Source organism: Bos javanicus, chromosome 12, assembly GCF_032452875.1.
Source record: "Bos javanicus breed banteng chromosome 12, ARS-OSU_banteng_1.0, whole genome shotgun sequence".
Taxonomy (NCBI): Eukaryota; Metazoa; Chordata; class Mammalia; order Artiodactyla; family Bovidae; genus Bos; species Bos javanicus.
Window position 1 is genome coordinate 50,748,720 of NC_083879.1, and position 26,556 is coordinate 50,775,275.

The following is a 26,556-nucleotide window of genomic DNA, read 5'->3' on the forward strand; positions in this document are numbered from 1 at the left end:
TAGTCCATTTTCTCAGTGGGAACATCCTTACCTGCTCACTTGGGTGGGACAGAAAAGCCCTTTCCATAGAAGCTCCCTCTTCTAAGGAAAGTACGGGCCTGGCTGGGGTCTTCTCTAGCCTAATCCACCCATGCTGGGCCTCCTGGCAGGCCCTCTGGAACTGTCACCAGGAGCCCAAGCCCATATTTAATTTCCTGTTAGGCTTCATGGGTAATAGGGTACCAGGTCTCTGTTAGGACTACTTGACTCTCTCTGCCCACAGTAGTGAGAAATCTCATTGCAGTCAATTGAAGTTTGTGTTCTGTGTTCTAATAAAACTTTATTTATAAAAACAGTTGACAGCCTTGGGGTTGGCCAACAGACCCTAGTTTGCCCGTCTCTGGTTTAAGGGCTTCCTTGGTGGCTCAGTTGGTAAAGAATCCACCTGCAATGCAGGAGACCCCAATTCGATTCCTGGGTCAGGAAGACCCACTGGAGAAGGGATAGGCTACCCACTCCAGTATTCTTGGGCTTCCCTTGTGGCTCAGTTGGTAAAGAATCCACCTGCAGTGTGGGAGACCTGGCAACCCCTGGAGAAGGGAAAGGCTACCCACTCCAGTATTCTGGCCTGGAGAATTTCATAGTCCATGGGGTCACAAAGAGTCGGACACAACTGAATGACTTTCTGGTGGCTCAGATGGTAAAGAATCTATCTGTAATGCAGGAGACCCAGGTTCAATCCTTGGGTCGGGAAGATCCCCTGGAAAAGGGAATGGCTACCCACTCCAGTATTTTTGTATGGAGACTTCCATGGGCAGAGCAGTCTGGCAGGCTACAATCCAGGGTTGCAAGAGTTGGACATGACTGAGCAGCTAACACTTTCACTTTTCAGTAAATTAATAAGTTATCTTATCTCTCATGTTGTTTTAACATAGTACTAAGTAGATTCATAAAGTACATTGATTTTGTTGACTGTACTTTGAATGTTCTTTGTTCAGTGATGAACAGTTATTTCTAGTGGCTGAATAATAATTATAGCTAGTTTTTCTGATAATGCTTCAATGAAGTTCTCAGAACATGTGAAGGATCATCTATATGTTGTATTTATAAATATTTAAAGTTAAAAACTGGAGATTTGATTTTAATAAATGAGAAGTTTTGACAAGCCCATTTGGAATGTACATATTAAAGAAAACTGGAAGGTTTTTCTAAACCAAACTGTGACTAAGAAGAATGTTTTTAAAAAGCTTTAAAAAATTAGTTTTGCTTCAGGTAATGTGAATATAGCCAAAATAGCTCTCTGCTTATAGACCAGTGACTTCATGTTTGAAATATTATTCATCCCATCAATCTTCTGGGTGTGTGTTAAATAGAGGATGTTTGTTCAGTGTAGTTTCAAAATGCAGGATGGTTTATCATAAGAAAAAATTGCAGGATCTGTATGGTCCTGGCCTGACTTAGTGTGACAAGTTACTTACTCTTAAATGTAACACGGAAATGTTTAGTCTCACACTGAGGTCTTCCCCGCACCATCTAAGCTCATGTGTCTTTCCTCAGCCTTCGTACGACCAAGATGGAGGGGCTTCGGTCATGGCGCCCAACACTTGGCTTCTTGGTCCAGTGTCCTGCTCCCTTGCAGACTTTTTCACTCTGTCCCCTGGAGCAATTTTATGGTGAACCTGCCAATGTTTACCCCACCGCTAAACCCTCCCTTTACCTCTGCACCATAAGAGGAACCCAGTCTTCTCTTTTCCAGTAGCTTTTCCCAGTGGAGTTTGCCATCTCTCCCACACCTCAGGGCTGGAAGAAGTGGCCACTTTCAGATGGTTAGCCTGAAATGCTCATATGAAATATCTGTACCTTAGACTGTCCAGTATCTTTCCTGCTCATTACTGGTTGACCTCTGACCTTTCACTTGCTCCTTTTTATTCAGTGGAGACTTGAGCACCTGACTCATGTTTCCCTCCTGTCCTGACCTGCCATCATGCTGGGTGAAACAATGTAGACTGGGAGGGCCCGTCAGGTTCTCTCACTTGCCCAGCCCACGACTTCAATTTCTCCTCCAGCCACTTTCTTTGATGTCCTCATCCTGGATCTAGTTATTTCCTGGGAGGGCTGCACTTACAGTTATTACATCCCCTCATCTTACTCTACAGCTTGTCCAGCATCTTACCTTACTGCTGCAACTAAACCTGTTGATTTGAAAACAGGTTTTCAACCTCAAACCCCTTTCTTCCTTCTTACCAGCTGCCTGTCTCTGCTTCCCTCCCCTGCTTAGTGTAGTCTGCACGGGAGATTGTCTTCAGACTTGCTTTCTTGTCACATCTACATGGGAAAACCCAGCTGGCGACAGCCTGCTCAAATAGTCTTGACCTGGACACACTCCAGGTTGCCCAGCTAGTTTCTGAATCATTAGTTCTGTTAGTGTCTCCTTCTCTCTCTCTCTCTGCACGGCATGTGGGATCTTAGTTTCCTGACCAGGGGTCGAACCTGAATTGGAAGCACCCGCATCTTAGCCGCTGGACCCCCAGGGAAGTGCATTACGCAGTATCTCTTAATTAGAGGTTATTTATCCAGGACCTGCAGGAGGGCTGATTTTCCCTCAATTCTTTTCCAGTTACCTCTGGATCCTACACACATGTATACCTACTCAGTGTTCCTTCTGGGTTTTCCAGTCAAGTTTTAGGTCTTTCAACCTGTAATATCACTTCACACCAGTTATCACATGGCTGTGCCTTTTTCCACAATGTCTTCCCAGGAAAAAACCTCTCCAGATTTAACTAATTTCATCAAGGCTTTTATCCACAGCAGGCAAGACCAGTGACCTCCAGCCTTATTTTGACTTTAGACTTTGTCTGGATGCAATTCAGAAGCATCTTGCCTTGCTTAGACAAGCCAGACTTTGTCAGGCATTGTGCATACTCTTGTATAAGTTGGTCTGCTCGTGTTGAGGATTCAGAGTATGTCTTTACAGAAGCTGTAGCTTGGCTTGATTTCTCAGGTTGAGATGCTAGAAAGTGGCGTGGAGGAGTATGTGTGTTGTGCTAAGTCTCTTCAGTTGTGTCCAACTCTTTTTGACTCCATGGACTGTAGGCCGATAGGCTCCTCTGTCCTTGCGATTCTCCAGGCAAGAATACTGGAGTGGGTTTCCATGCCCTCCTCCAGGGAATCTTCTCGACCCAGGGATCCAACCCACATCTTTTACGTCTTCTGAATTGGCAGGAGGGTTCTTTACCACTAGCGCCAGCTGGGACGCCCATGGGAGAGTATGGTTCTCCCTAATCCATGACTCTGGCTCTCATTTTGGATCAAGTGTGTGGGTAGCTGTATGACTTAGTCTTTTGTGGTCATACAATCATCACAGTGGCCTGGAGCATCAGCTTAGGCTTCAGAAAAGAAGCAGGATTTGTGTCATAAACAGTGACCATTCTCATCCGTGAAAGCACTTATTAAACAGCCACATTTTGAAAAATGTCCAGATATAGATGAGTAAATAATGCAGGCGATTTTAGTCTTTTATTCCACTCTGACATTTGTTCTATTCTTAGCCTCTTTCTGGAATATGGGCTTTCGTGGTGTGGCCATGAAGGAATTCATCAAAATTTCATGCGGCCTGCGTGGGTCTCCATTGTCCGTGGCTGCCATCTGGCTCAGCCTCGGGCTGGGGTGATCATTATTTCATGCGCTCTCCCGCCCCCGTCCCTGCCGACACTGAATCTGTTTTCCTTCTGCTCCAGCTTTTCCATCTTCCGATTCTGTTCTCTGTTCCAGGATGTACGATGACTGTCATTATTCTCTGTTAGGGGAGGAAGATCTTAGTGAACGCTGGCTTTTGGCTTTTCCATTTCCCCTCAAGACATTAGTCTAGGCTCTCGTGTGCTGCCAGAAGCTCTCAGGTGTTTTTCCCCGGTGTAGGTACCATCTGTCTGAACTGGGACTCTGGTTTCTGGATCGTGGCCTGAGAGGCAGGGAGTCATGGGCTCTCCCATCTCCTCCCACTTTCCACAGCTGCCGGGTAGTGAGTGCCCTCATCTTTCTCTCATCACACCTATTTTTTAAATTTTTCCCAGAAAGTCAATCATTTTTGGCTGAGCTGTGGTCTCTGAATCTGAACTAAACATTCTCTGTGTACCTCACGCAGCAGTTTCTCTTTACTTCTCTCCTTTTGGCCTTTTGTTGTTGTTGTTCAGTCGCTCAGTCATGTCTGACTCTGCAAGACCCTGTGGACTGCAGCATGCCAGGCCTTTCTGTCCTTCACTACCTTCCAGAGTTTGCTTAGATTCATGTCCATTGAGTCAGTAATGCTATCTAACCATCTCATCCTCTGCCACTTCCTTCTCTTTTTGCCTTCAGTCTTTCCCAGCATCAGGGTCTTTTCTGGTAAGTTGGCTCTTCTTCTCAAGTGGCCAAAGTGTTGGAGCTTCAGCATCTAGCCTTCCAATGAATATTCAGTTTGGACCTTTAGGAGAAATGAATTGAGATTTTTTTTTCTTTCAGAGATTTGCTGTTGTGCACTTTACACAGTGGGGTCAGGCAGCAAATGTGTAACCTGGATGGAGGTTCCTGACCTCCATAAAGTTTCAGTCTATGGCAGAAGAGCAGATAACTATGTGATGGTGACATGAGGCAGAACGGGGTAACTCCTGAATTAGTGGCTCAGAAAATCAATTTCCCAGAAGAGTAGAAAGAAGGAAAATTTCGGGGGTAGTGGTGTTTGGAGAAGACAGTGGAGGAGCATACTGTGAGTTGTTGAGATGGAGGGATGGAAGCATTAAAGGATGCTGATTTCTTGTGTTTACATAGAATCAAGGATCAAACCAGTCAATCCTAAAGGAAATTAATCCTGAATATTCATTGAAATGATTGATGCTGAAGCTGAAACTCCAATACTTTGGCCACCTGATGTAAAGAGCTGACTCATTAGAAACGACTCTGATGCTGGGAAAGATTGAGGGCAGGAGAAGGGGACGACAGAGGAAGAGATGGTTGGATGGCATCACCGACTCAATGGACATGAATTTGAGCATGATCCATGGAGAAGGCAATGGCACCCCACTCCAGTACTCTTGCCTGGCAAATCCCATGGACGGAGGAGCCTGGTAGGCTGCAGTCCATGGGGTCGCTGAGGGTCGGACACGACTGAGCAACTTCACTTTCACTTTTCACTTCCATGCATTGGAGAAAGAAATGGCAACCCACTCCAGTGTTCTTGCCTAGAGAATCCCAGGGACGGGGCAGCCTGGTGGGCTGCCGTCTAGGGGGTTGCACAGAGTTGGACACGACTGAAGTGACTTAGCAGCAGAAGCAGCAGCAGGAGATGGTGAAGGACAGAGAGGCCTGGCCTGATGCGGTCCATGGAGTTGCAAAGAATTGGACACGACTGAGTGAACAACAACAGAATCAAGGAATCACGTGTGAGAATCCAGGGCTGAAAGAACTGGAGGGAGAGAAGGTGGGCTTAATTTACATGTCAAATGGACCTTTGGAAGATTCTGAGCAGTGGTTTTTTGGGTGATCAAGCCCTTTTTGTTTTTAAGGAATGATAGGCAGGTAGCCTTTGAAATACAGAGCAGAGAAGGGGCAGATTAAGGCAGGGTGATCAATCGGTTGTTGAAATGCTACATCTGCCAGAGGAGAAGCCCAGAACTTGGGTGGAGAGAATGATGTGGGTTTGAGGGACAGGAAGGTTCACGCTCGTGTTTTGAGTCTGGTCAGCTGGGCATCCTGGTATCAGGATTTCAGTAGAAGTGGGGTGTGGCTGTTCAGTCCTGGGTGAAAGGGAGGTCTGCTTTCCATGCAGGCTGTGTGGTGGTGTAAGTAAGGGCTCTCAGGAGGAAGGACAAGGGAGACGTGGAAGTGAGGCTGGAGGTGTGCTTGGGGGAAGGACAGGGCTACCTGCTTGGTGTTTGTAATTGAATGAGCAGAATTTAGGAGGTGGAGGGAGAACACTGAGCAGGTGACCTGAAGAATTTGGAAGGAGTGGTTGGCAGATCAGGCCTCACAGTTTCGAGGAGGTGAAGTAATCACGACGGAGAAGTTTTCCAGATTAATCCTCTCACCTCCCACACATTCTGTCACGCCCAGCTGCCCTCTGCCAGGAACCCTGCTGGTTTTGTCTAAACATTCAGGCATTTGGTTTTGCCTGAGCATTCAGGCACATCTTCAATTTGTTATGCCTGCTTTTTAAATAAGCAGGGTGACAGTATATGGCCTTGGCATACTCCTTTCCCAGTTTTGAACCAGTCCTTTGTTTCATGTCCAGTTCTTGTTGCTTCTTGACCTGCACACAGGTTTCTCAGACACATTGAGGTACAATTGACAAATCAGATTGTAAGATATTTATCTTTTTTTGTTTTCACCAAATGTAGCTTGGTGTTATATTTTTAAGCTATTTTGTTGAATTTCTTAAAAAAATGTACTTGGATCTAGCCATTGAAAATAGAAAACGAATCCCCTAAGTGCAGTTTTGGAGAAGGAAATGGCAACCCATGCCAGTATTCGTGCCTGGAAAATCCCATGGACGGAGGAGCACTGTAGGCTCAGTCCATGGGGTCGCAAAGAGTCAGACACGACTGAGCGACTTCACTTCTCAAGTGTAGTTTATGCCTCTGCAGTACCAGAAACTCGCCAGCAGGTGGTAGAAGAGAACAGGAACAGATTTCCTGCTTGGTTTCCAAATTCTTTTAGTAAATAAGACTCACAAGAACTCGAGATACCTAACGCTAAAGAGGTGTTTATTAGAGAGCATTCTTAGCAAGACTCAGTTATGGTGCTTCTGAAAAAGCTGGGCTGCCGGATGTCTGTCTAGACTGTTTGAATCAGGATCCCTGATGGCTGAGTTGGTAAAGAATCTGACTGAAGCGCACGAGACTGCCTGCAATGTAGGAGACTGCCATACAGGAGACCTGAGTTTGATCCCTGGGTCAGGAAGTTCCCCTGGAGAAGGAAATGGCTACCCACTGCAGTATTCTTGCCTGGAAAATTTCATGGGCAGAGGAGCTTGGAGGGCTGCAGCCCATAGGGTCCCAAAGAGTGGGACATCACTGAGCGACTGAACCATCGTCCCTTAGAGAAAGTCCTAAGACCCCTATTGTTTTTCAGGCACTGCAAGTGATTCTTTTACACACCAAATTGAGTCAACAAATGGGAGTCCTTCCCACTGGGCAGGAGTTATGCTGGGCCTTGAGGATACAATGAATAAGCTCCATATATTTTCAAACTGACATGCCTGCGGGGCCAGCCAGGTGGTGAGTGGAGCGAGGAAGGGTGGGCATAACGGATGGGAGGGTAGGGTCTGTGGCTGTCTGCAGAGTGTTCCCTCCCAGGCTGCCTGTCATTAACTCAGGGCAGCTGGCTGTGGCTATGAGTTAATGCATGCCCCGTGGGGCCAGACCATTTCTTTTTAGAGAGAAGCCGGTAAGGCAGATCTTTGCTTCCTATTTCCGAACTTCAGCATTCTGCATGGGCCAAACAAAACATGTGTTTAGGTTGGAGTCAGCCTTTTGGCTGTCATATCTCCTATAGGGACTTAGGCCGGTGGGGGAGCCACAAAGGCAAATATGCGCTTGCTTGCAGTGGTGTGAATGTCACGGGCAGCCAGGAGGAGGAGGTGTGGTGGGGGAAGGGGGCGTCTTCAGCACGGTGTGAGGGGGTCAGGCATGCTTCCTGACGTTGAGCTCTCAACGTCGGCTACTTTTGAGAAAGACAATCTCATTCACTGGTGCACGCAGAGTCTCTGTTATCCTATCCCAGGACACTCATAGCAGTCTTCTTACATGTCATTATACCAGAATACAGTTGTCCTTTGGTAACTGCGGGATTGGTTCTTGGATCCCTTGGTGATACCAACATACAGGGATGCTCAAGTCCCGCATATATTGATAAAACGCCCTAGTACCGCCGGCCCTTTGCATTCGTGCATTCCACATTCCCAACCCACGGTGCAGAGGGCCAGCTGTTGTCGTTTGGTCGCTAAGTCATGTCAGACTCTCTGCGACCCCATGAATTGCAGCATGCCAGCCTTCCCTGTCCTTCACTGTCTCCCAGGGTTTCCTGGGCCAATCGTAGTGTTAAAGAAATTATTCTCAGTGCTTCAATTTTTGTAGTCTTGAATGATTCCAATAAAAAACTGAAGTTATTACTCAGCTACGGATATGTTAAACTGATCATTAGACATGTTACAGAACCCTGAGCAATATCTAGTTTTGAGATAATCTGGAAGCTTTACTGGTATATTAAGGCCCTAAAGAGAACACAAAAGAAGCTTTGTTCCTACAAGTTGTTTAAAGAAAACTGACTTCTTAACCATTCTGTGGTGGGGAGGGAGTAATTAATTCACAACAGGAGCCAATGTGGAGGTGCTGTGGCCCTCTTTGTCACACCTTACATACATTTTCTGTTTTGAAATCATTTAAGTAAAGTGAACTATATATATAAAAAAAGGCCATAAATGGACTTAAGAAAACTTAGTGTTGTGAAATTGTTTAGCGATACTGCAAAGATGACACATTTAAAAATAGAAAGGTGCAGATATATAAAATGAAATGCCATAGTTAAAGCGTTTTTGTATGTGAGGTAGTAAGATGAAAATTTCCCTTTGCAAATTTACACCTATTCCTATGAAATTACATATAAATCATTTTTTTAAGGTGGGTAAACATTTAGGAAGATAGTAAACAAGTTAATAGTTAACTTAGATTGAACTTTCTTTGTGTATGTTGTGTGAGATGGTGTTGAAGGCCTTTTAAAAAGCCATCTTTATTAAACTTGAATAAAATGCGCTAATTTTTAAGTGTACAGTTCATTGAGCTTTTTAAGAACATGTTTATTGAGATAGAATTCATGTACCATACAGTTCACTCTCTGTATACAGTTAATTGGCTTTTAATGTATTCAAGGAATTGTGCAACCCTCATCACTGCCACTCCAGTACTCTTGCCTGGAAAACCCCATGGACGGAGGAGCCTGGTAGGCTGCAGTCCATGGCGTCGCTGAGGGTCAGACACGACTGAGCGACTTCACTTTCACTTTTAAGTTTCATGCATTGGAGAAGGAAATGGCAACCCGCTCCAGTGATCTTGCCTAGAGAATCCGAGGGACGGCGGAGCCTGGTGGGCTGCCGTCTATGGGGTCTCACAGAGTCGGACACGACTGAAGCGACTTAGCAGCAGCAGCAGCAGCATCACTGCCTAATTTCAGAACATTTTCATCACCCCACCAAGGACACCCTATACCCGTTAGCACTCACCCCCGTTCTTCCCTTCACTTAATCCCTGGTAACCACTAATGTACTCTGTGTTTCCGTGGATTTGCCTACCCTGGACATGTCACATGAATGGAATCTAACAATATGTGGCCTTTTGTGTTTGGTTTCTTTCAGTTAGCTTCATATATTTTCCAGGTTTGTCCATGGTGCAGATGTGTCAGTTCTTCATTCTATTTCGTGGCTGAATGATATTTTATTGTATGGTTTATACCATGTTTCTATTTATACATTCATCAGTTAATGAATTGGGTTATTTTCATTTTTGGGGGCTAACACGAATAATTCTGCTATGAACATTTATATACGAGTTCCTTGCGTGGGCATGTGTTTTTATTTTCTCTCAAATATGTACCTAAGAATAGGATTGTAATTATCTCTTTCTTCTTAGAAATTCATTGTTAAGTGGAAGGAAGGCTGACGATTGGGTACCAGAAGGCTGACGTTGGCTTGCAGTAGGAATTCATTGAGAATCATCTAGACGATTCCTGTGTCACAGTCCCCTCAAGGTCATCCCTTAATGCCAAACTTACACTGGGGAGTAAAGCATATCCTGGGTCCCAGGGGTGTAACTACCCATTTGAAGTTCATGTAAAATAAGTAGTGACTCTTACCGGTAATACAGACACACTGTTTCCCAGAATGAATGTTTCCCACAGTCATGACTCTCATAATAATTCACCAGGAGATAAGCAGGTAATTGTTGAGACTTGCTAATGTGTGTGAGACATTTCTGCACAAAACAATGATGTCTCTTGACTCTTGAGAACCCATGATTATATTAAGCATTTGAACTCTCCTTAAAATATCCTGATAGTGGATATTCACATCTCCATGTACCTTGTGTGCTATTTATTCAAAAACTCCTTGATCTAGGAGAAAAAAATAATTCATGCCCCAGACTAGTCTTTTGGTAAACTTTCTTTCTCTTGCAGTATTTTCCCTATTGTCTGCCACAGCATAAATTTGGAGTATGAACTGGTATTTATAGACAAAATGTACTTTATTCTCTAGAAGTAGTTTTTGTGATTGTTAACAGGACAAAGTATAGCTGTAAAACTTGAGCACATTTTTGTGTGTGATGTTTTTGGTGACTTTAACTAGCTGCTAATAGGGCTCAGATTGTCTTGGATTTCGTATCTAGATGAAACCTGGCTCATAAATTGTCAGCCCTGGAGCAAACTTTCATCCTTTGGTTTTATTTAGTTCTTTCCAGTTGTTTTCCATTTGTGGTTTATTAATACTTCTGGCTTAGCAAAAATATTTGGAGACTGTAAACTGAATGTTGGTAATGGTATTGGTAAGTGGCCACTTCTCCTGGACCAGAAGTTATGGTTAAACTCATGCTTTTTTTTTGCCCTCCCCCCCAAATCTGAGTGTAGTTGGCATTTGGCCTAATGATGATTGAGTGAGAATTTGGAGTGTATATAAAGACAGTTGGCTTTTAATTATCCAGGATCACACCAGGAGCTGTGTACTTGCTGTTCGTCTTCCTTTCTGACTGCTTGAAGACTTGGGGAGCTTCCCAGGAGAAGTAGGGTGGAGAGGTGTAATTTACAGTAGCCGCTGAGACTGAGGGCTTACTGTGGGCAGTGGGGCAGAAAATGTTTAGATGTTTAGATTTTCTACCACTATGAGCCTTTTGGGTTCCATTTAGAATTCTGTGATCTGTGCAATTCTCATACCAGTACCTTGGAAGATGGTGAGCTGGCTTTGGTTTTGCTATCAAGTAATATTAGCATTGGTAAAAAGAGTCCTAGTATATGTCAGGATACTGTGTAGAACAATGCCAGATCTTAAGAGACGCCAGTGACTTGTGAATTATGTCACTTAAAGCAATGCTGAATATACAATATAAGCTAACCAAGAACTTACTGTAATTCAAAGGGTTAATTAACCACATTTTAGAGAGATGCCTAGGCTTAAAATACCACTTTAACCACATATTTCAAAACAGGGTTAGACTTTTAAAGAGGAATTTCCAAGAATTGCTTTATCTGTTTCTATCCCCAGTGCCAAGCACCAGGCCAGGTGCATGCATAGCCATTGTCATTGTGTGGGTTTTGAATGAGTGACTAACCAAATACTTTCTTAGCATTTTAGTTAAAATTAAGAAGGATTACTTAAATGGAAAGCTGAATTCTAATGTTTTCTTCAGTCTGGAAAAATTTTATGTAGCAAATCAGTGGTGAACAGCTCTCAACATTGAGGTTTTCATTTAAGAATATTCCTTTTTAAAAATGTGTATCACTAGTGATATGCTTCTAGAGACTCTTGTATGTGTTTGTTCTTGAGCTACTGCTGAAACTAGGGTGAGTGATTTTGGGAACTGAGGCAAGTTCTTCTAAAACACAGCCATTCCCTACTCCCCTACCCCCCAGACACTTGAAGTTTAACCATCAATTATGCCTTTTGGCGGGTCTTGTTCTTCCTCGCCTAAAATATTTGTAGTGCGAATATTCACTGCAAGAGTAATTAGATTTAACATAAGTAACTAGTATGTGTAAGCTGTATTTCAACCAGTGAGAAGTTGAAAGACAGTCCTACCCTTGAGAGTGTGCAGAGTAGGCTGGGTGGGCCTGGTAGCTTCCTAATTACACTGTAATGTTCACTCAGTGGTTCCATAGACACTCACTGGATGCTCCCTGCCTGTTACGTAAGGACCAGCCTAGGTCCCAAAGTAAGCATTCGTGCTGTGTGCGTGATCAGTTGCGTCTAACTCTTTGCATCCCCACAAATTGTAGCCCGCCAGGCTCCTCTGTCCATGGGATTTCCCAGGCAAAGATACTGGAGTGGATTGCCATTTCCTTCTCCAGGGGATTTTCTGGACCCAGGGATCAAACCCGAGTCTTTTGCACTGGCAGGCAGACTGTTTACCACTAGTGCCACCTGGGAAGTCCTTACCATAGCGTAACTCAGTTTTTCATGTCAAGATGGGGTGAAAACATTCACCATATTGAGTTGCTGTGGAGACTAAGGGAGATTGTGCACAAAGCAAACAGAGAAAATGTTGACTGTTGTAATCCTGGGACCTCTTATGTAGCTGAGAAGACTGAGGCCTGAGGAAATTGGGAGACTTTATTTACTCATTTACATGAAGAGAGTCTGACTCCCATCTCAGCTTCTCTGACTTCAGATTTTTATTCAGTCAGTTCAGTCGCTAAGTCATGTCTGACTCTTTGCGACCCCACGGACTGTAGCACACTAGGCTTCCCTGTCCTTCACTATCTCCTGGAGTTTGCTCAAATTCACTTCCATTGAGTCGGTGATGCCATCCAACATCTCATCCTCTGTAGTCCCCTTCTCCTCCTGCCTTCAATCTTTTCCACCATCAGGGTCTTTTCCAATGAGGAGTTGGCTCTTCTCATCACGTGGCCAAAGTATTGGAGCTTCAGCATCAGTCCCTCCAGTGAATATTCAGGGTTGATTTCCTTTAGGATCGACTGGTTTGGTCTCCTTGCAATCCAAGGGCCTCTCAAGAGTCTTCTCCAACACCACAGTTTGAAGTCAGCTTCTCTGACTTCAAATTTTTATTAGGGTAGTTTAAAAAGGGCAGAGCCCAGACTCAAAGATACTGAAAACAAGTTTATGGTTACCAAAGGGGAAATGTGTGGCAGGGGAAGGGATAAAATCAGGTGTGTGGGATGAGCATGCACATCCTACTATATATAAAACAGGTAACCAACAAGGACCTACTGTATAGCACAGGGATCTCTACTCAATATTCTGTAGTAACCTGTATGGGAAAAAAGTCTGAAAAAGAATGAATATATGCAGGTGTATAACTGAATCACTTTGCTATACACCTGAATCAAACTAACATTGTAAGTCAGCTATACTCCAATAAAATAAAAAGAATAAAAAGGACAGAGTGCATTCTTTTGGGAAGAATTGGCTTCTCTATTATTGTGAATAACCTTTTCAATAATTTTACTCTGGGCAAGGAAAGAGCTAGGAGGTAGACACATATCTATTATGTTTAGTTTTTTCCTAATATTTTCAACTGTGTGCCATAATCCTTGCATGTATAGGTTTTTAGCATGACAATGAGGTTTGTCAAAGTTATTGAGTCATAAGTAATATGGACGTCTCCTGGAATTCGTTGTAAAAATTGGACCTGTTTTGTGGTGTCATGGGGATTATAGAATGATTATATTATATTAAATGAAGTTTGATGGAAAAAGGAGGGAAGGGTGTTTTTATCTCTTTGGCAGCTTTTCAGACCAAAAACATAGCAGCTTCTTGATGTGCGCTGGCCCGGGGTGTGTCTCTGGAAACCATACCCTGTAAGGGCGCTCTCACTGGAAGGTAGATGCTAGATTCTGTCCCTAAATGGAACAATTAAGGCAGACCCATTGTTTGTGAATTGTTCCATAATGTTCCTGTGATCCACAGTGGCTTCTGATGCTGTGTTCCTCGGATTTTTGTTGTTGTTATTTGTTTTTTGGCATGACTTACATGAATATGATTGGCGTGATGATGATCATATGCGTGTATCTTAAATCTCTTGATCTAATAGATGACCAATCAATTAGTAACTTACTTTGGAATCCACTGTGAGCCCAGCTGAAGCTCATCAGCTAGGTTTTGTCAGCAAACATCCTTTCCCCTCCAGTGGGCCCTGTGTTTTTGCACTGTGATTCACACAAAAACGTGGTCTAGAGTGCTTTGGGGATTCTAAACGTCTTTGAAATGGCTACTTAAAAGGAACTGAAAAGTTTAAAAGAGGCGAGTGCCTGCTGACTTGTGTTAATGAGTATTTTGCTGATAACCAGTCTGGTATGAAGTAGGCTTTGAGAAGTTCCCAGAATGTTTGGGATTTAAGACATGTGGATTTCATGGCCAGAACCGGAACTGAGAACTGAAGCTGTAGAGAAACTTGGTGCTTATATATTGGTGGCCAATCTCATCCAGCAAGAAGATTAAAATAAAGCCCCAAACAAAACAGTAAAGGGTATGAAGATCATTCCCATTGGTTTATTAAATATATTTCATAGCAAAAGAAATGGCTTTTTTGACATTTGCCAACTTGGCACTTACTGAGGATGTGTTTGGTTGGTAGGTATTTTCTTTCACAACATATGCCCTTTAAAAATTTCCCATCAGGACTTCCCCTGGTGGCCCAGTGGTTAAGAATCTTCCTTCTGATGCAGGGGACGCAAGTTTGATCTCTGGTCAGGGAACTAAGATCCTACATGCTGTGACCAAGACCAACGCAGTCAAATAAATAAATACCTAAAAAACAAAAAGACTTCCTATCAAGAGTTTCTTTGGAGGCTACAGGTGGTAGGACAGGTTTGGCTGTGGTGTTTGTGCAGAGTGAGCTTTCTGCCACACTGTTCTGCCCTTAACATGCCCAGGGGGAGTAATTATAACTTCACAGGAAGCATCTCACCCGAGAACCTCAGACTTGGCCCTGTCACTTCTCAGCTTCTTTCCAGCAGGTTGGGCATTCAGCACACAGGGGCACATGGCTCCAAGATGCACTGGCCTCAACTATAGTGTATAGTCCTTTTTCTCCCCCTTTTCTTTTTGAAGGGGTCAAATATTTTCACATATCATTTGTAGGCTCTAAAATAGGTATGGCAAATACATCTTTCCGTTTGAAAATTAGAGGACTGAGCAATAACTTATTAGAAGTGTGTGGTGTGAGATGGATCCAGGATTGAATCCTAGATGAAATCTGATGTATGTTTTCACTTATTTCAAGTGGTAATGATTTTGTTTTAACTTCTTTAGGAAGATATGGAAAGGGACAAGGAAGAGGGAAGAAAACAAGTTTTTATAGAAGAGAAGGTGTGGCTGTTTGGTGACATAGTGATTACTCCTGTTTGCGTTGACTTTTGATAGCTCATTGGGAAACAGGTGGTTTATATTTAGTCCTATGAATCACAGCCTCATACATAAAATGCATCACACCTCAAATAGCTTGCTAATGAGTGTGGTTCAAAATTATTGAAAAACACAATGAGTAATTGTTGGATTAGAACTACCAATTTCTCTTTCAAGATTTTGTAACTGCATTTAGCATACTGAATTCTTCAAATATAGATGGGTTCACATTTTTAAAGTATGATTTCATTTTTTTTGTTTTTTTGGGGGGAAAAAAACCCCAAAACTACCTTGACTCTATTTTGAGGTCCTTTCTAGATCTCTGTATTTTTTTTTTTTTTTTTAATATTTTCCAAGATTTAGAAGGTAGTCTAGTGGAGGTTTATAATGTGGTAAGTCAGTTTCGTACTTTTAAGTAAAGGATGTTACCTCTGGCAACATGGACTTTTTCTTTGTTTGCTATGATGAAACTTTTTATCTTCATTCTACAGATGCGTCATAATAGCTAATTGTACTAACATTGGTGAATGCTCTTCCTGAATTGGGCAAGCTCTGAGGGCTGCATAACAGTAATCCATATAATTCTCTGTGCAACCCTGTGACCTAGGTACTTTGTACTGCATCTGTGAGAAAACAAAGAGGTTAAGCACCCTGGTCCAGGGTTACAGGTAGGAAGTGGTGGTGGTGGGGAGTGGGGCTTCACAAACTCCAGGGCTCCACCCTGGCCTCACCTGGCCATGGTAGGGGCCTCTCTGTGTGTTTCTTAAGGAACGTGATCCAGGCAACTGCTGTAGATGGAAAATCCCTTCTATGAATTTCTCTTTTCAGTTTAAAGCTCTTGGAAAAACTTTTTGTTGTAATTTCTTAGGAGAGGTCTTGATGTGTTTATATGTATATGGATATGTAAACTGCTAATGAAAAATTTTACTTGACAGTGATCAGATGTTTTTCATTGTTGAGGCTGAGGTAGATAGTATATACAGTGTGAGCATTATCATGTTCATGAAAATGTCAGGAGAAATGCTGAAGCCATTTACAGATAACTTTTCATTTTATTAACATTTAGAGTACATTTTCTTTCTCTCTTTCTCTCTAATACACACACAAACATATGCACAATCGTTATGTGTTCAGACACAAGTCTCTTATTTTCAGGAACAGTGAAAAAATTAACTCAACATTTTTTGTTTACTGAGTTAACTTTTTCGTACACTTAACAGTGGGGGATTATTTTTGAAGTCACACAGATGGAAGACAACTTAATGTGTTTTAGTTTAGAAGCACTCTGTGTCTGATGCAATTGAGACATTCTCTTACTGAGTGCTTGCAAAATACTGTAGGTTTTTGGTGTCTGTTCCATGTGGATGGTTCTGTAACTTTCTAGAAAGTTAAACTTTCTGAACCTCAACCTTCTTACTAGTGACAGGGGAATGGTAAGGATTATTAAACTTTCAGATTATATGCATTTCATAGATAATGAGAAAAATTACCTACCTGAAAGCTGGTGTCCTTTTCTTTATCCTTAAAATGTAGGAGACACAAGAAATTGACCTAAACCTGATGGAATCTGACTTCTTCTGAATGTCATAAAAATTTAATTTGTGTATTGCATAAGAAACACTGTGGTTACTATAGCAGAATCAGTTCAGTTCAGTTCAGTGGCTCAGTCGTGTCCGACTCTTTGTGACCCCGTGAATCACAGCACGCCAGGCCTCCCTGTCCATCACCAACTCCCAGAGTTCACTCAGACTCATGTCCATCAAGTCAGTGATGCCATTCAGCCATCTCATCGTCTGTCATCCCCATCTCTTCCTGCCCCCAATCCCTCCCAGTATCAGGGTCTTTTCCAATGAGTCAACTCTTCACATGAGGTGGCCAAAGTATTGAAATTTCAGCTTCAACATCAATCCTTCCAATGAACACCCAGGACTGATCTCCTTTAGGATGGACTGGTTGGATCTCCTTGCAGTCCAAGGGACTCTTAAGAGTCTTCTCCAACACCACAGATCAAAAGCATCAATTCTTCAGCGCTCAGCTTTCTTCACAGTCCAACTCTCACATCCATACGTGACCACTGGAAAAACCATAGCCTTGACTAGACGGACCTTTGTTGGCAAAGTAATGTCTCTGCTTTTTGATATGCTATCTAGGTTGGTCATATATACATAAGCAAAAAAATACTATAATTAGCTATAATTCTGCAACTTAGAAATCATTGCTGTTAATATTTTTAGTCTATATTTATTTATATAATGCACGCATATTTACATAATGCATAGAATTATAGAAATTGGGATCATACTCTGTACTTTTTCACAAATTGCCTTATAATGAATATGTTAAGTATTCTTTATAAGTGATAAATATACTTTTCTGACATGAGTTTAAGTTTCATGCAGTTTTGTTTTATGGTTATATTACAGTTTATCCAGTTTCTTTTTATTGGGCATTCAGAGTGTTTTTAGTTGTTGCTATTATGCAAAATCCCGTGAAGCAGTTCTTCGGGTGTCTTGTCCTGTCCTTACCTGTCTTAGTATAAATCCCTAGACCTGCACATAGTGTGCCCCCAAAGTAGCATGTTTAAGATGTCAGGTACGTTTCATACATTGCCTTCTAGAATAGTGGTGTCATTTTATATTATGTTCAGTAGTGTATGCTGCTGCTGCTAAGTCTCATCAGTCGTGTCAGACTCTGTGAGACCCCGTAGACAGCAGCCCACCAGGCTCCCCCGTCCCTGGGATTCTCCAGGCAAGAACACTGGAGTGGGTTGCCATTTCCTTCTCCAATGCATGAACGTGAAAAGTAAAAGTAAGTCGCTCAGTCATATCCGACTCTTAGCGACCCCAAGGACTGCAGCCCACCAGGCTCCTCCGTCCATGGGATTTTCCAGGCAAGAGTACTGGAGTGGGGTGCCATTGCCTTCTCCGTCAGTAGTGTATAGAACATGCCAAATTCCCATGTCCTCAAAATATAAACTTTTAAGAATCTGTTTAGTTTTGTAAATATAGTGTAAATGGAATCAGGTCTTATATCATTATTTAGATTTTGATTAAGTATCTTTTTAAAAAATTTTTTTTAAATTTTATTTTATTTTTAAACTTTACAATATTGTATTGGTTTTGCCAAACATCAAAATGAATCCGCCACAGGTATACATGTGTTCCCCATCCTGAACCCTCCTCCCTCCTCCCTCCCCATACCATCCCTCTGGGTCGTCCCAATGCACCAGCCCTAAGCATCCAGTATTGTGCATAGAACCTGGACTGGCGACTCGTTCTATATATGATATTATACGTATTTCAATGCCATTCAAATATCTATAAATGAGTGGGCTTCTGGAGTGGACAGTGGTAAAGAATCCACCTATAGAATGCAGAAAACGAAAGAAACATGGGTTCAATCCCTGGGTCGGGAAGATCCCCTGAAGTAGGAAATTGCAACCAGCTCCAGTATTCTTGCCTGGAAAATTCCATAGACAGAGGAGCCTGGTGGACTATTGTCCATGGGTGGCGAAGAGTCTGACATAATTGAGCATGCACACACATGTGCATGTAGAAAGAAGAGTACATTCATGTTTTGACATATGGAGGGAGATGCTCTTAACTCTGCTACATACTATGATTTTGCCTTTCTGTTGTCTTTTTGGAGAAACTTACCATTCTGATAGTTGGGTTTTTCTGAATATCTCTATGTATTCCATTATTTCTACTTTGTTAATATTCTGAATCTAACTCAGTGTTGTCTGTACAGTACAAAGGTATTCTTTTGAGGGTTAATTATTGCAGTCTGTTGCTGGGTGTTACTCAAAGGTTGATGCATGTAATGAGGTTAAGCATATACCACTGTGAGCCACCCTTAGGTACTTGATTGCACAGCATCTTGGCCATTATTAACAAATAGGTGATATTAATCCAGTTTCAGATGAGCAGACTAGGGTTCATGGAGGTGGTTCTGCTTGCTTAAGATCACACAGCTACACGATAATGAAAGTGGAATTTGAATATGCTTTTGTCTGGCTTGAGCCCTTTCTCTTTCCATTTCATCACTCGCTACACTGCCTCTTGACTGGCCCATCCAGTGCTGTTGACTGTCACTCTGCTCTCTGTGTGTCTTCGGGGCGCACGCCTTTTTCCTTCTCCCTCACTACTTTTAATCTACCTTGACTTAGGAACATAATCTACAGAGAGTTTCAGTGGTGGATAATTAAGAATTTGTAGCTCTGAGGGGCTTTCCTGTGACTGACTAGAGAGAATGGACTTTGACATTGGCTTTGGTTATTCCTGGGACTTTTTCATGTTTTTTAGCTTTGGGTAGGAGTTTTCAGGGCTTCACAGGTGGTGCTAGTGGTAAAGAACCCAGCTGCTAACTCAGGAGATATAAGAGACTGTGGATTTGGTCCCTGGGTTAGGAAGATTCCCTGGAGAAGGGTATGGCAACCCACTCCAGTGTTCTTGCCTGGAGAATCCCATGGACAGAGGAGCCTGGCAGGCCATAATCTACAGGGTCACAAAGAGTCAGACATGACTGAAGCGATTTAGCACGCATGCAAGAGTTCCCAGATAAATGAGATGTTACTGTGTTTTCACTAGCTGCGATCAGTACTCACTTTGAGTTTTTTGGATCTTTTTTGGGAAATTCAGAAGAGTTTGTGCCTCACGGGTTAGCTGGGATAACCCATGAGACATTTGAGGTAACTCCTGAAGGAATATACCGTTCCATTTGGATATGTTTTAATGCACTTTTAAACTCTGTGTTTTATTTCTGTGGCTATGAGCTCCTTGCATTTTTTTTAAGGTCTCTACCCACTATCCAGGTAAGTGCATCTAACGGAGACACTCAGCAAATGTTTAATTCATGCAGCGATGTATCCCTTCTTAGAGAATGCCCTTTGTAGGAAAGGATCTGCTACTTCCTGCAGCTGAAAGTGTCACCTCTGGCCCAGGCTCCTGTCCTTATTTCTAGAACCAGCTTATGAGAAACTACCTTTAATGCTAGACAGAGCCATTGTTTTGTCAGTTACCCATTGTTATGAGTAGCGATGGCACTCCTGGGTGTTGTGGAAAAGATACAGAAGATATACAGGGACTGGAAGTGGACTGTAAAGCTGTCAGTGGTGAGTCAGGACAGCAGGAGCTTTAGAGTTCACCGAGGGTTTAAGATTAGTGACTTTCCAATCAGGCTTCAGAGATTGGATTTCTTCCTGAAGTGGTGGTAGAGCAAGGCCTCTGCTTGTGGGTGGTGGGTCCATCTGTAGGGCTGCTGCTGTCCCAGCTGCCTGGTGCATCTGCCAACACCCTTGGCAGGGGTCCCAGTCCTAGGAGGTCCTTGGAGCAGCCTTCCCTGAATGGCTTCCATTTTGTCCCAGTGTTTTTGAATCGATGCGTTTGAAGTGTGGTGTTGAAGAAGACTCTTGAGAGTCCCTTGGACTGCAAGGAGATCAAACCAGTCAGTTGTAAAAGAAATCAACCCTGACTATTCATTGGAAGGACTGATGCTGAGCTTCCCAGGTGGCGCTAGTGGTAAAGAACCTGCCTGCCAATGCAGGAGACATAAGAGACCCAGGTTCGAGCCCTGGGTCAGGATGATCCCCTGGGGGAGGAAATGGCAACCCACTCCAGTATTCTTGCCTTGAGAATCCCATGGACAGAGGAGCCTGGCAGGCTGCAGCCCACAGGGTTGCAAAGAGTTGGACACTACTGAAGTGACTTAGCACGCACAGACTGATGCTGAAGCTCCAATACTTTGATCACCTGATGCCAAGAGCTGACTCAGGGAAAAGACCCTGATGTTGGGAAAGATGGAAGGCAACAGGAAAAGGGGGCAGCAGAGAATGAGCTGGTTAGATAGCACTGACTCTGTGAACATGAATCTGAGCAAACTCCAGGAGATAGCGAAGGACAGGGAAGCCTGGCATGCTGCATCCATGGAGTCTCAAGAGTCAGACGTGACTTAGCAACTGAACATTCTCTCTATGGGATCCCCTTTCCTCCAACCACTCACCCTCAAGAGGCAGGGGAAGATAGAATTGGTAGACGTTTTCTCAGCAGTTTCACGAAGAACATTGTTAGTAACCATAGGCATGGCCTGCTCATATATAAAAGCCCCAAGTGTGGACTTGTCTGTTTAAAGTATATACCATATTCCCTCTCTCTGTTGTCTGTCAGTGTCAGGATTTAATGATTTTCTTCTTAGGATATTACAGTAAATAGCTCTTTACACAAATCAGGGACATTTCATGAGGATGTTTAAGTATAGTCATATCCTTAAACATATTAGCCCTCTGCTATACATCTTTGTAGTGAAACTTGAGGGATTTCAGAGTGGAATTGAAATTAATGATGTGTGTGTATAGTTGATATTTCAAGGTTATACCTTAATTTGGTTTTATTTACCATTAGTAGCATAGGTTGCTTTTAGGCTTTTTAAAAATAGAAAATATGCTAGAAATAAAGCTTCTAAGTTTTGTTTATCCTGCATAAAATGGTTGTATTATAGAGAACACTTGCTGTGGTTTTTTCTGTTTATATTTGTTCATACTAAAGTCGTTAACCACTCTCTGTGTAACATAGAAATGCACGTACAATTTCCTATGTGGAACAACTTTTGGTGATATCTGCACATTCTTTAAGTATGACTCTGGATGCCTATTAATTAATCTGATACTGAATTTGACTTGTGTATTATTCCTGATTAAGAGAAAATTAATCCCCAAATCTGTCTTTCAGGCAGTAACAGAGAAGAATTTCGAGACAAAGGATTTTCGAGCCTCTCTAGAGAATGGTGTTCTGTTGTGTGAGTAAGTATTTAAAGCATTTAAAAAATAATTCAAAAGCAAAGGTGTGTGTGTATCTGTGTGTGTGCACACGTGCATGTTATGAGGGGTCTTATCCCCCACTCCGTGGCCACTATAGTCACTGACATGTTTTCCTGGTAACAAGTGAGATTTGATCCCTGCAAATCGACACCCCACAGTACCAGATAGTAGGAGGGGTTATCGGTCTCTGTATCTACAGATAGCATTAGTGAAATATATATTATTTTAAATTAGTAAACAAGAAAGATTCTATTATTGCTTGATGGGCCAGTAGTGGTGGATGGTTGAGGAGAAAGCCTTATCACATAGCACCAGCTCTCACTTGCTGTGAGTATTCTAATATATAGAGTTGCCTGGTTTAGAAGTTAATATGTAACTTGTTTCCTTCATCAGTACATAGTGATAATTATAGAACAACTTTCAGTCAGTTCAGTTCAGTCGCTCAGTCGTTGTCTGACTCTTTGCAACCCCATGAATCGCAGCTCACCAGGCCTCCCTGTCCATCACCAACTCCCAGAGTTCACTGAGACTCACGTCCATCAAGTCAGTGATGCCATCCAGCCATCTCATCCTCTGTCGTCCCCTTCTCCTCCTGCCCCCAATCCCTCCCAGCATCAGGGTCTTTTCCAATGAGTCAACTCTTCGCATGAGGTGGCCAAAGTATTGGAGTTTAGCAAATTTCTTCTTTGAACTTTTAAGTGGAGTCATTACATTACCACAGTCAATTTGAGTTATGGGCCAGCCATTCATTCAATTAATATGATGTTATTAAGAATCACATCTGAAGCTTTGGTTATCCTAAGAGGCTTGTGCCATGATTGATGGTATAGAGCCTAAAGTGTCTGTTTAATGTAATATTTTGTTCCCCCATGGAGGCAGAGTACAATTTGCCAGGTGGTGACCTTTGAGAGTGAGGGGCAAGCAGGCTGTGGAATGGAAGGACGAACTCCTGGGTGAGGGTGCAGATTGCAGATGTGAGCAAATAAAGTATAAGAATGTACTTAAGAATGTACTAACATTTTTGAAAGCACTTAAGTATTCCAATCTAGGCACTTATGACATACGTATTTATGGAATCTGTCCACAAGCATGCACTGGGAATGTGTGTGCTCAGACTTAGATGATTTTGTTTATCCTTTTATAGGAAGGTTGTTTACAGCAAGGATCAGGAGTTACATGGCCTAGGTTTGATTCCTTGCTTCATACTTTCAGACATTTGAGCAAATGACAATATCTGAGCCTTATTTTCTTGTCTATAAAGTGGAGATCAGAGCATCTGATCTACCTAATTCACAAAGTTCCCATAATATTGGGTTGGCCAAAAAGTTTGTTTGGGTTTTCCATAACATCTTACAGAAAATCCAAACAAACTTTTATGCCAACCCAATACATATATCAAGGTTTCTATAAACTATCAAACTTTATGTACATACAAGTTGTTACTAGGTAGATGGCCATGAAGATAAAAGTCTCTCTCTCATCCACTCTGTTGGTAGGTTTCAAACTTCATTGTCTTAGAGCAGTGTTGTTAAGTTGAACCTTATTAAGTGTTGATATTCAACCGTCAATGACCTACAGAAAATGTCCATTTCATGCAATTCTACATAATAGAGAGTAGGACAGTTATATGAACAAGGGCCACAAGGAAAGTTTAAGGGAGGTTTCTTGTCCTTTTCTGATGCCACATTTAGAGTTATTGTAGCCAAATAGTGTTTAATCTTGGTAGGCTATGTGGTCAGCTCAGTTGATCATTCAAAGGAAATTACTTTATCTTGGTTTGCAAATTATATATATTTTAATGTGTTCATTAGATGGAGGGAAAAAAATGACTGTTAGACACATGTGATCTGAAACCTTAGCTATGAGTATACACTATTTAGAAGCTTGCTACAAAAATAACTTTGATGTCAATTGCAAGCCCTGTAAGTCAGGATTGGGGTAGTTCGGTTTATGTAGGAGGCAGACCTATGGAGCACAGAGGTGTTTTTAGACTTAGGAATGCACGTCTAACAACCCAAATAGGTGATCTTTTCAAAGAGGTCACTTCATGGTTTTATAGTTCCAGTGATGAGTTATTACTCAACACTTTTCTAAAGGTTTCAAGCTAGATGCTTTGCTCAACCACCAAAACCGTAAAGGGTACGGCCCTGACGTTTGAGCGCGTAGACCACATCCATGGCGGTAACAGTCTTGCGCTTAGCGTGCTCCGTATAGGTGACCGCGTCCCGGATCACATTTTCCAGAAACACTTTCAGCACCCCACGAGTCTCTTCGTAGATAAGACCAGAGATACGTTTGACGCCTCCACGACGAGCCAGACGCTGGATAGCTGGCTTAGTAATACCCTGAATGTTGTCCCGCAAGACTTTCCAGAACTAGGTCATTAAACATACTTGTAGTGACACTTAACGGAGAAGGCAATGGCACCCCACTCCAGTACTCTTGCCTGGAAAATCCCATGGACGGAGGAGCCTGGTAGGCTGAAGTCCATGGGGTCGCTAAGAGTCGGGCACAACTGAGCGACTTCACTTTCACTTTTCACTGTCATGCCTTGGAGAAGGAAATGGCAACCCACTCCAGTGTTCTTGCCTGGAGAATCCCAGGGATGGGGGAGCCTGGTGGGCTGCCGTCTATGGGGTCGCACAGAGTCGGACACGACTGAAGCGACTTAGCAGCAGCAGCAGTGACACTTAAGTGTTTTATTTAAAATGCAATTTATGTACCAGCCTGGGCTCTGATTTACTTGAGGTGATTTCCAAAAAATATATCCAATTTGAGTAGATTGTCACCAGTGAGGATATTCAGAGTTGATTTAAAAAAAAATATTTTGATGACAAGCGGCATTGTTAGGTTAAATACATGGTTCTACCTTCATGGCCACAGCAAACATTTGGATGCATGTTTAGAGACAGATACATTGGTTTTTTAAAATGTCATTTAAATTCACAGCCTCCAGAAGCTCATTCTTTGTTTCCTAATTAAGTAACATCAATTTGGGATTTTGTACATTACCAAATAAGTAGTCAATCTATTTAGTACCCAGTATTCCTTAAATGGGGCCACTAAGAGTTGGTCACGACTGAGTGACTTCACTTTCACTTTTCACTTTCATGCATTGGAGAAGGAAATGGCAACCCACTCCAGTGTTCTTGCCTGGAGGATCCCAGGGACGGCAGGGCCTGCTGGGCTGCCGTCTATGGGGCTTCACAGAGTCGGACACGACTGAAGCAACTTAGCAGCAGCATTCCTTAAATGAATATTCCCAAAAGTAGTATAAGTAAATATTTAACTGTGTTAATCATCAATTTTAGTTTCAGATGAGATCCCAAAGTACTACATGATGTTTGTATTAAAAAAAAAAAACCCAAAACTCTTCCTGGTGAATTTCATTGTTTATAACCCTGGTTAATGAATGCATTTTAACCTAATAGATCCAGGGTAGATAAAAAGTCCTCGGAGAAGGCAATGGCAACCCACTCCAGTACTCTTGCCTGGAAAATCCCATGGGCAGAGGAGCCTGGGAGGCTGCAGTCCATGGGGTCGCTAGGAGTCGGACACGACTGAGCGACTTCACTTTCACTTTTCACTTTCCTGCATTGGAGAAGGAAATGGCAACCCACTCCAGTGTTCTTGCCCGGAGAATCCCAGGGACGGCGGAGCCTGGTGGGCTGCTGTGTGTGGGGTCGCACAGAGTCGGACATGATTGAAGTGACTTAGCAGCAGCAGCAGCAGATAAAAAGTCCAGGTAATTATATTCTGTATAAATTTATAACTAAAGAAAAACCTAGCTGGTTGGTCTGCTAAATGTTAAGCATCATTATTTGATCCCATCATCCTGAATAGTTGTAATTTCTAAGAGGAAAGTAAAACCTGCTGCTCAGAAGTCTGGTATTATAAACCTTGACTTTTAAATTAGTGGTAAATATAGCAGGGAGTTCCCAGGTGGCTCAGTGGTAAAGAATCCCCTTTCCAGTGCAGGAAATGTGGGTTCAATTCCCGGGTCAAGAAGATCCCCTGGAGATGGAAATGGCAAGTTACTCCAGTATTCTTGCCTGGAGAATCCCATGGACAGAGGAGCCTGGTGGGCTATAGTCCATGGGGTTGCAAAAGAGTCGGACACGACTGAGTGACTAAACAACAGCAACAAAATATATTAGACTGTCTGTCTCTGCAAATATTTTACCCATCTGAGATATCAAGTCTTAGCTGAAATATGATTTAAAGAATAAATTCAGATTTTAAAAATATTCTATAATAAAAGGCTGACTTCTATTTAGTTCATTGCCAGAAACATGACCAATTCTTGTGAAATATAGGGTCTGCATATTGCCTCTTTAAAAATCTCTAGACATCCTAGTTCATTATCACCATTAAAGAGTTTTCTTACTATTTTATCTAGCAATGTCAGCAGCCTTTTATGCTTTAGTAGTAGTTTGAACTGGCATTCTGGAATATCAAAGTCAGGAGTTGGAGGAAATGAGCTCATTATAGTTTTTTCCCAACTGGCAGTGTACTGACATTTCAGATAGTTTAAACTGGGTATAAACACTGCACTGAGGTTTCAGACAAGATACACATCTGAATAATGAAGGTAGTTATGTGCATTTATTGCTTTTTAATCTGAGTGGCTATTGAAGTTAGTGTCTTCTCTAAATCATTTTAGTATCAT

At 42.4% G+C, this 26,556-nt stretch overlaps 1 protein-coding gene across 12 annotated transcripts in view; it reads left to right on the forward strand.

Moving 5' to 3' along the window:
* Positions 1–26,556, forward strand: part of LMO7 (LIM domain 7) — a 218,547-nt gene that overhangs the window by 52,405 nt on the left and 139,586 nt on the right. For 7 of the 12 annotated variants that reach the window (XM_061435119.1, XM_061435103.1, XM_061435117.1 and 4 more), the window contains exon 2: positions 21,799–21,869. In XM_061435119.1, the coding sequence (XP_061291103.1) occupies positions 21,799–21,869 (71 nt within the window). The remainder of the gene's footprint in view (positions 1–21,798; positions 21,870–26,556) is intronic. The other 5 variants (XM_061435101.1, XM_061435107.1, XM_061435110.1 and 2 more) reach the window with 1 other exon arrangement.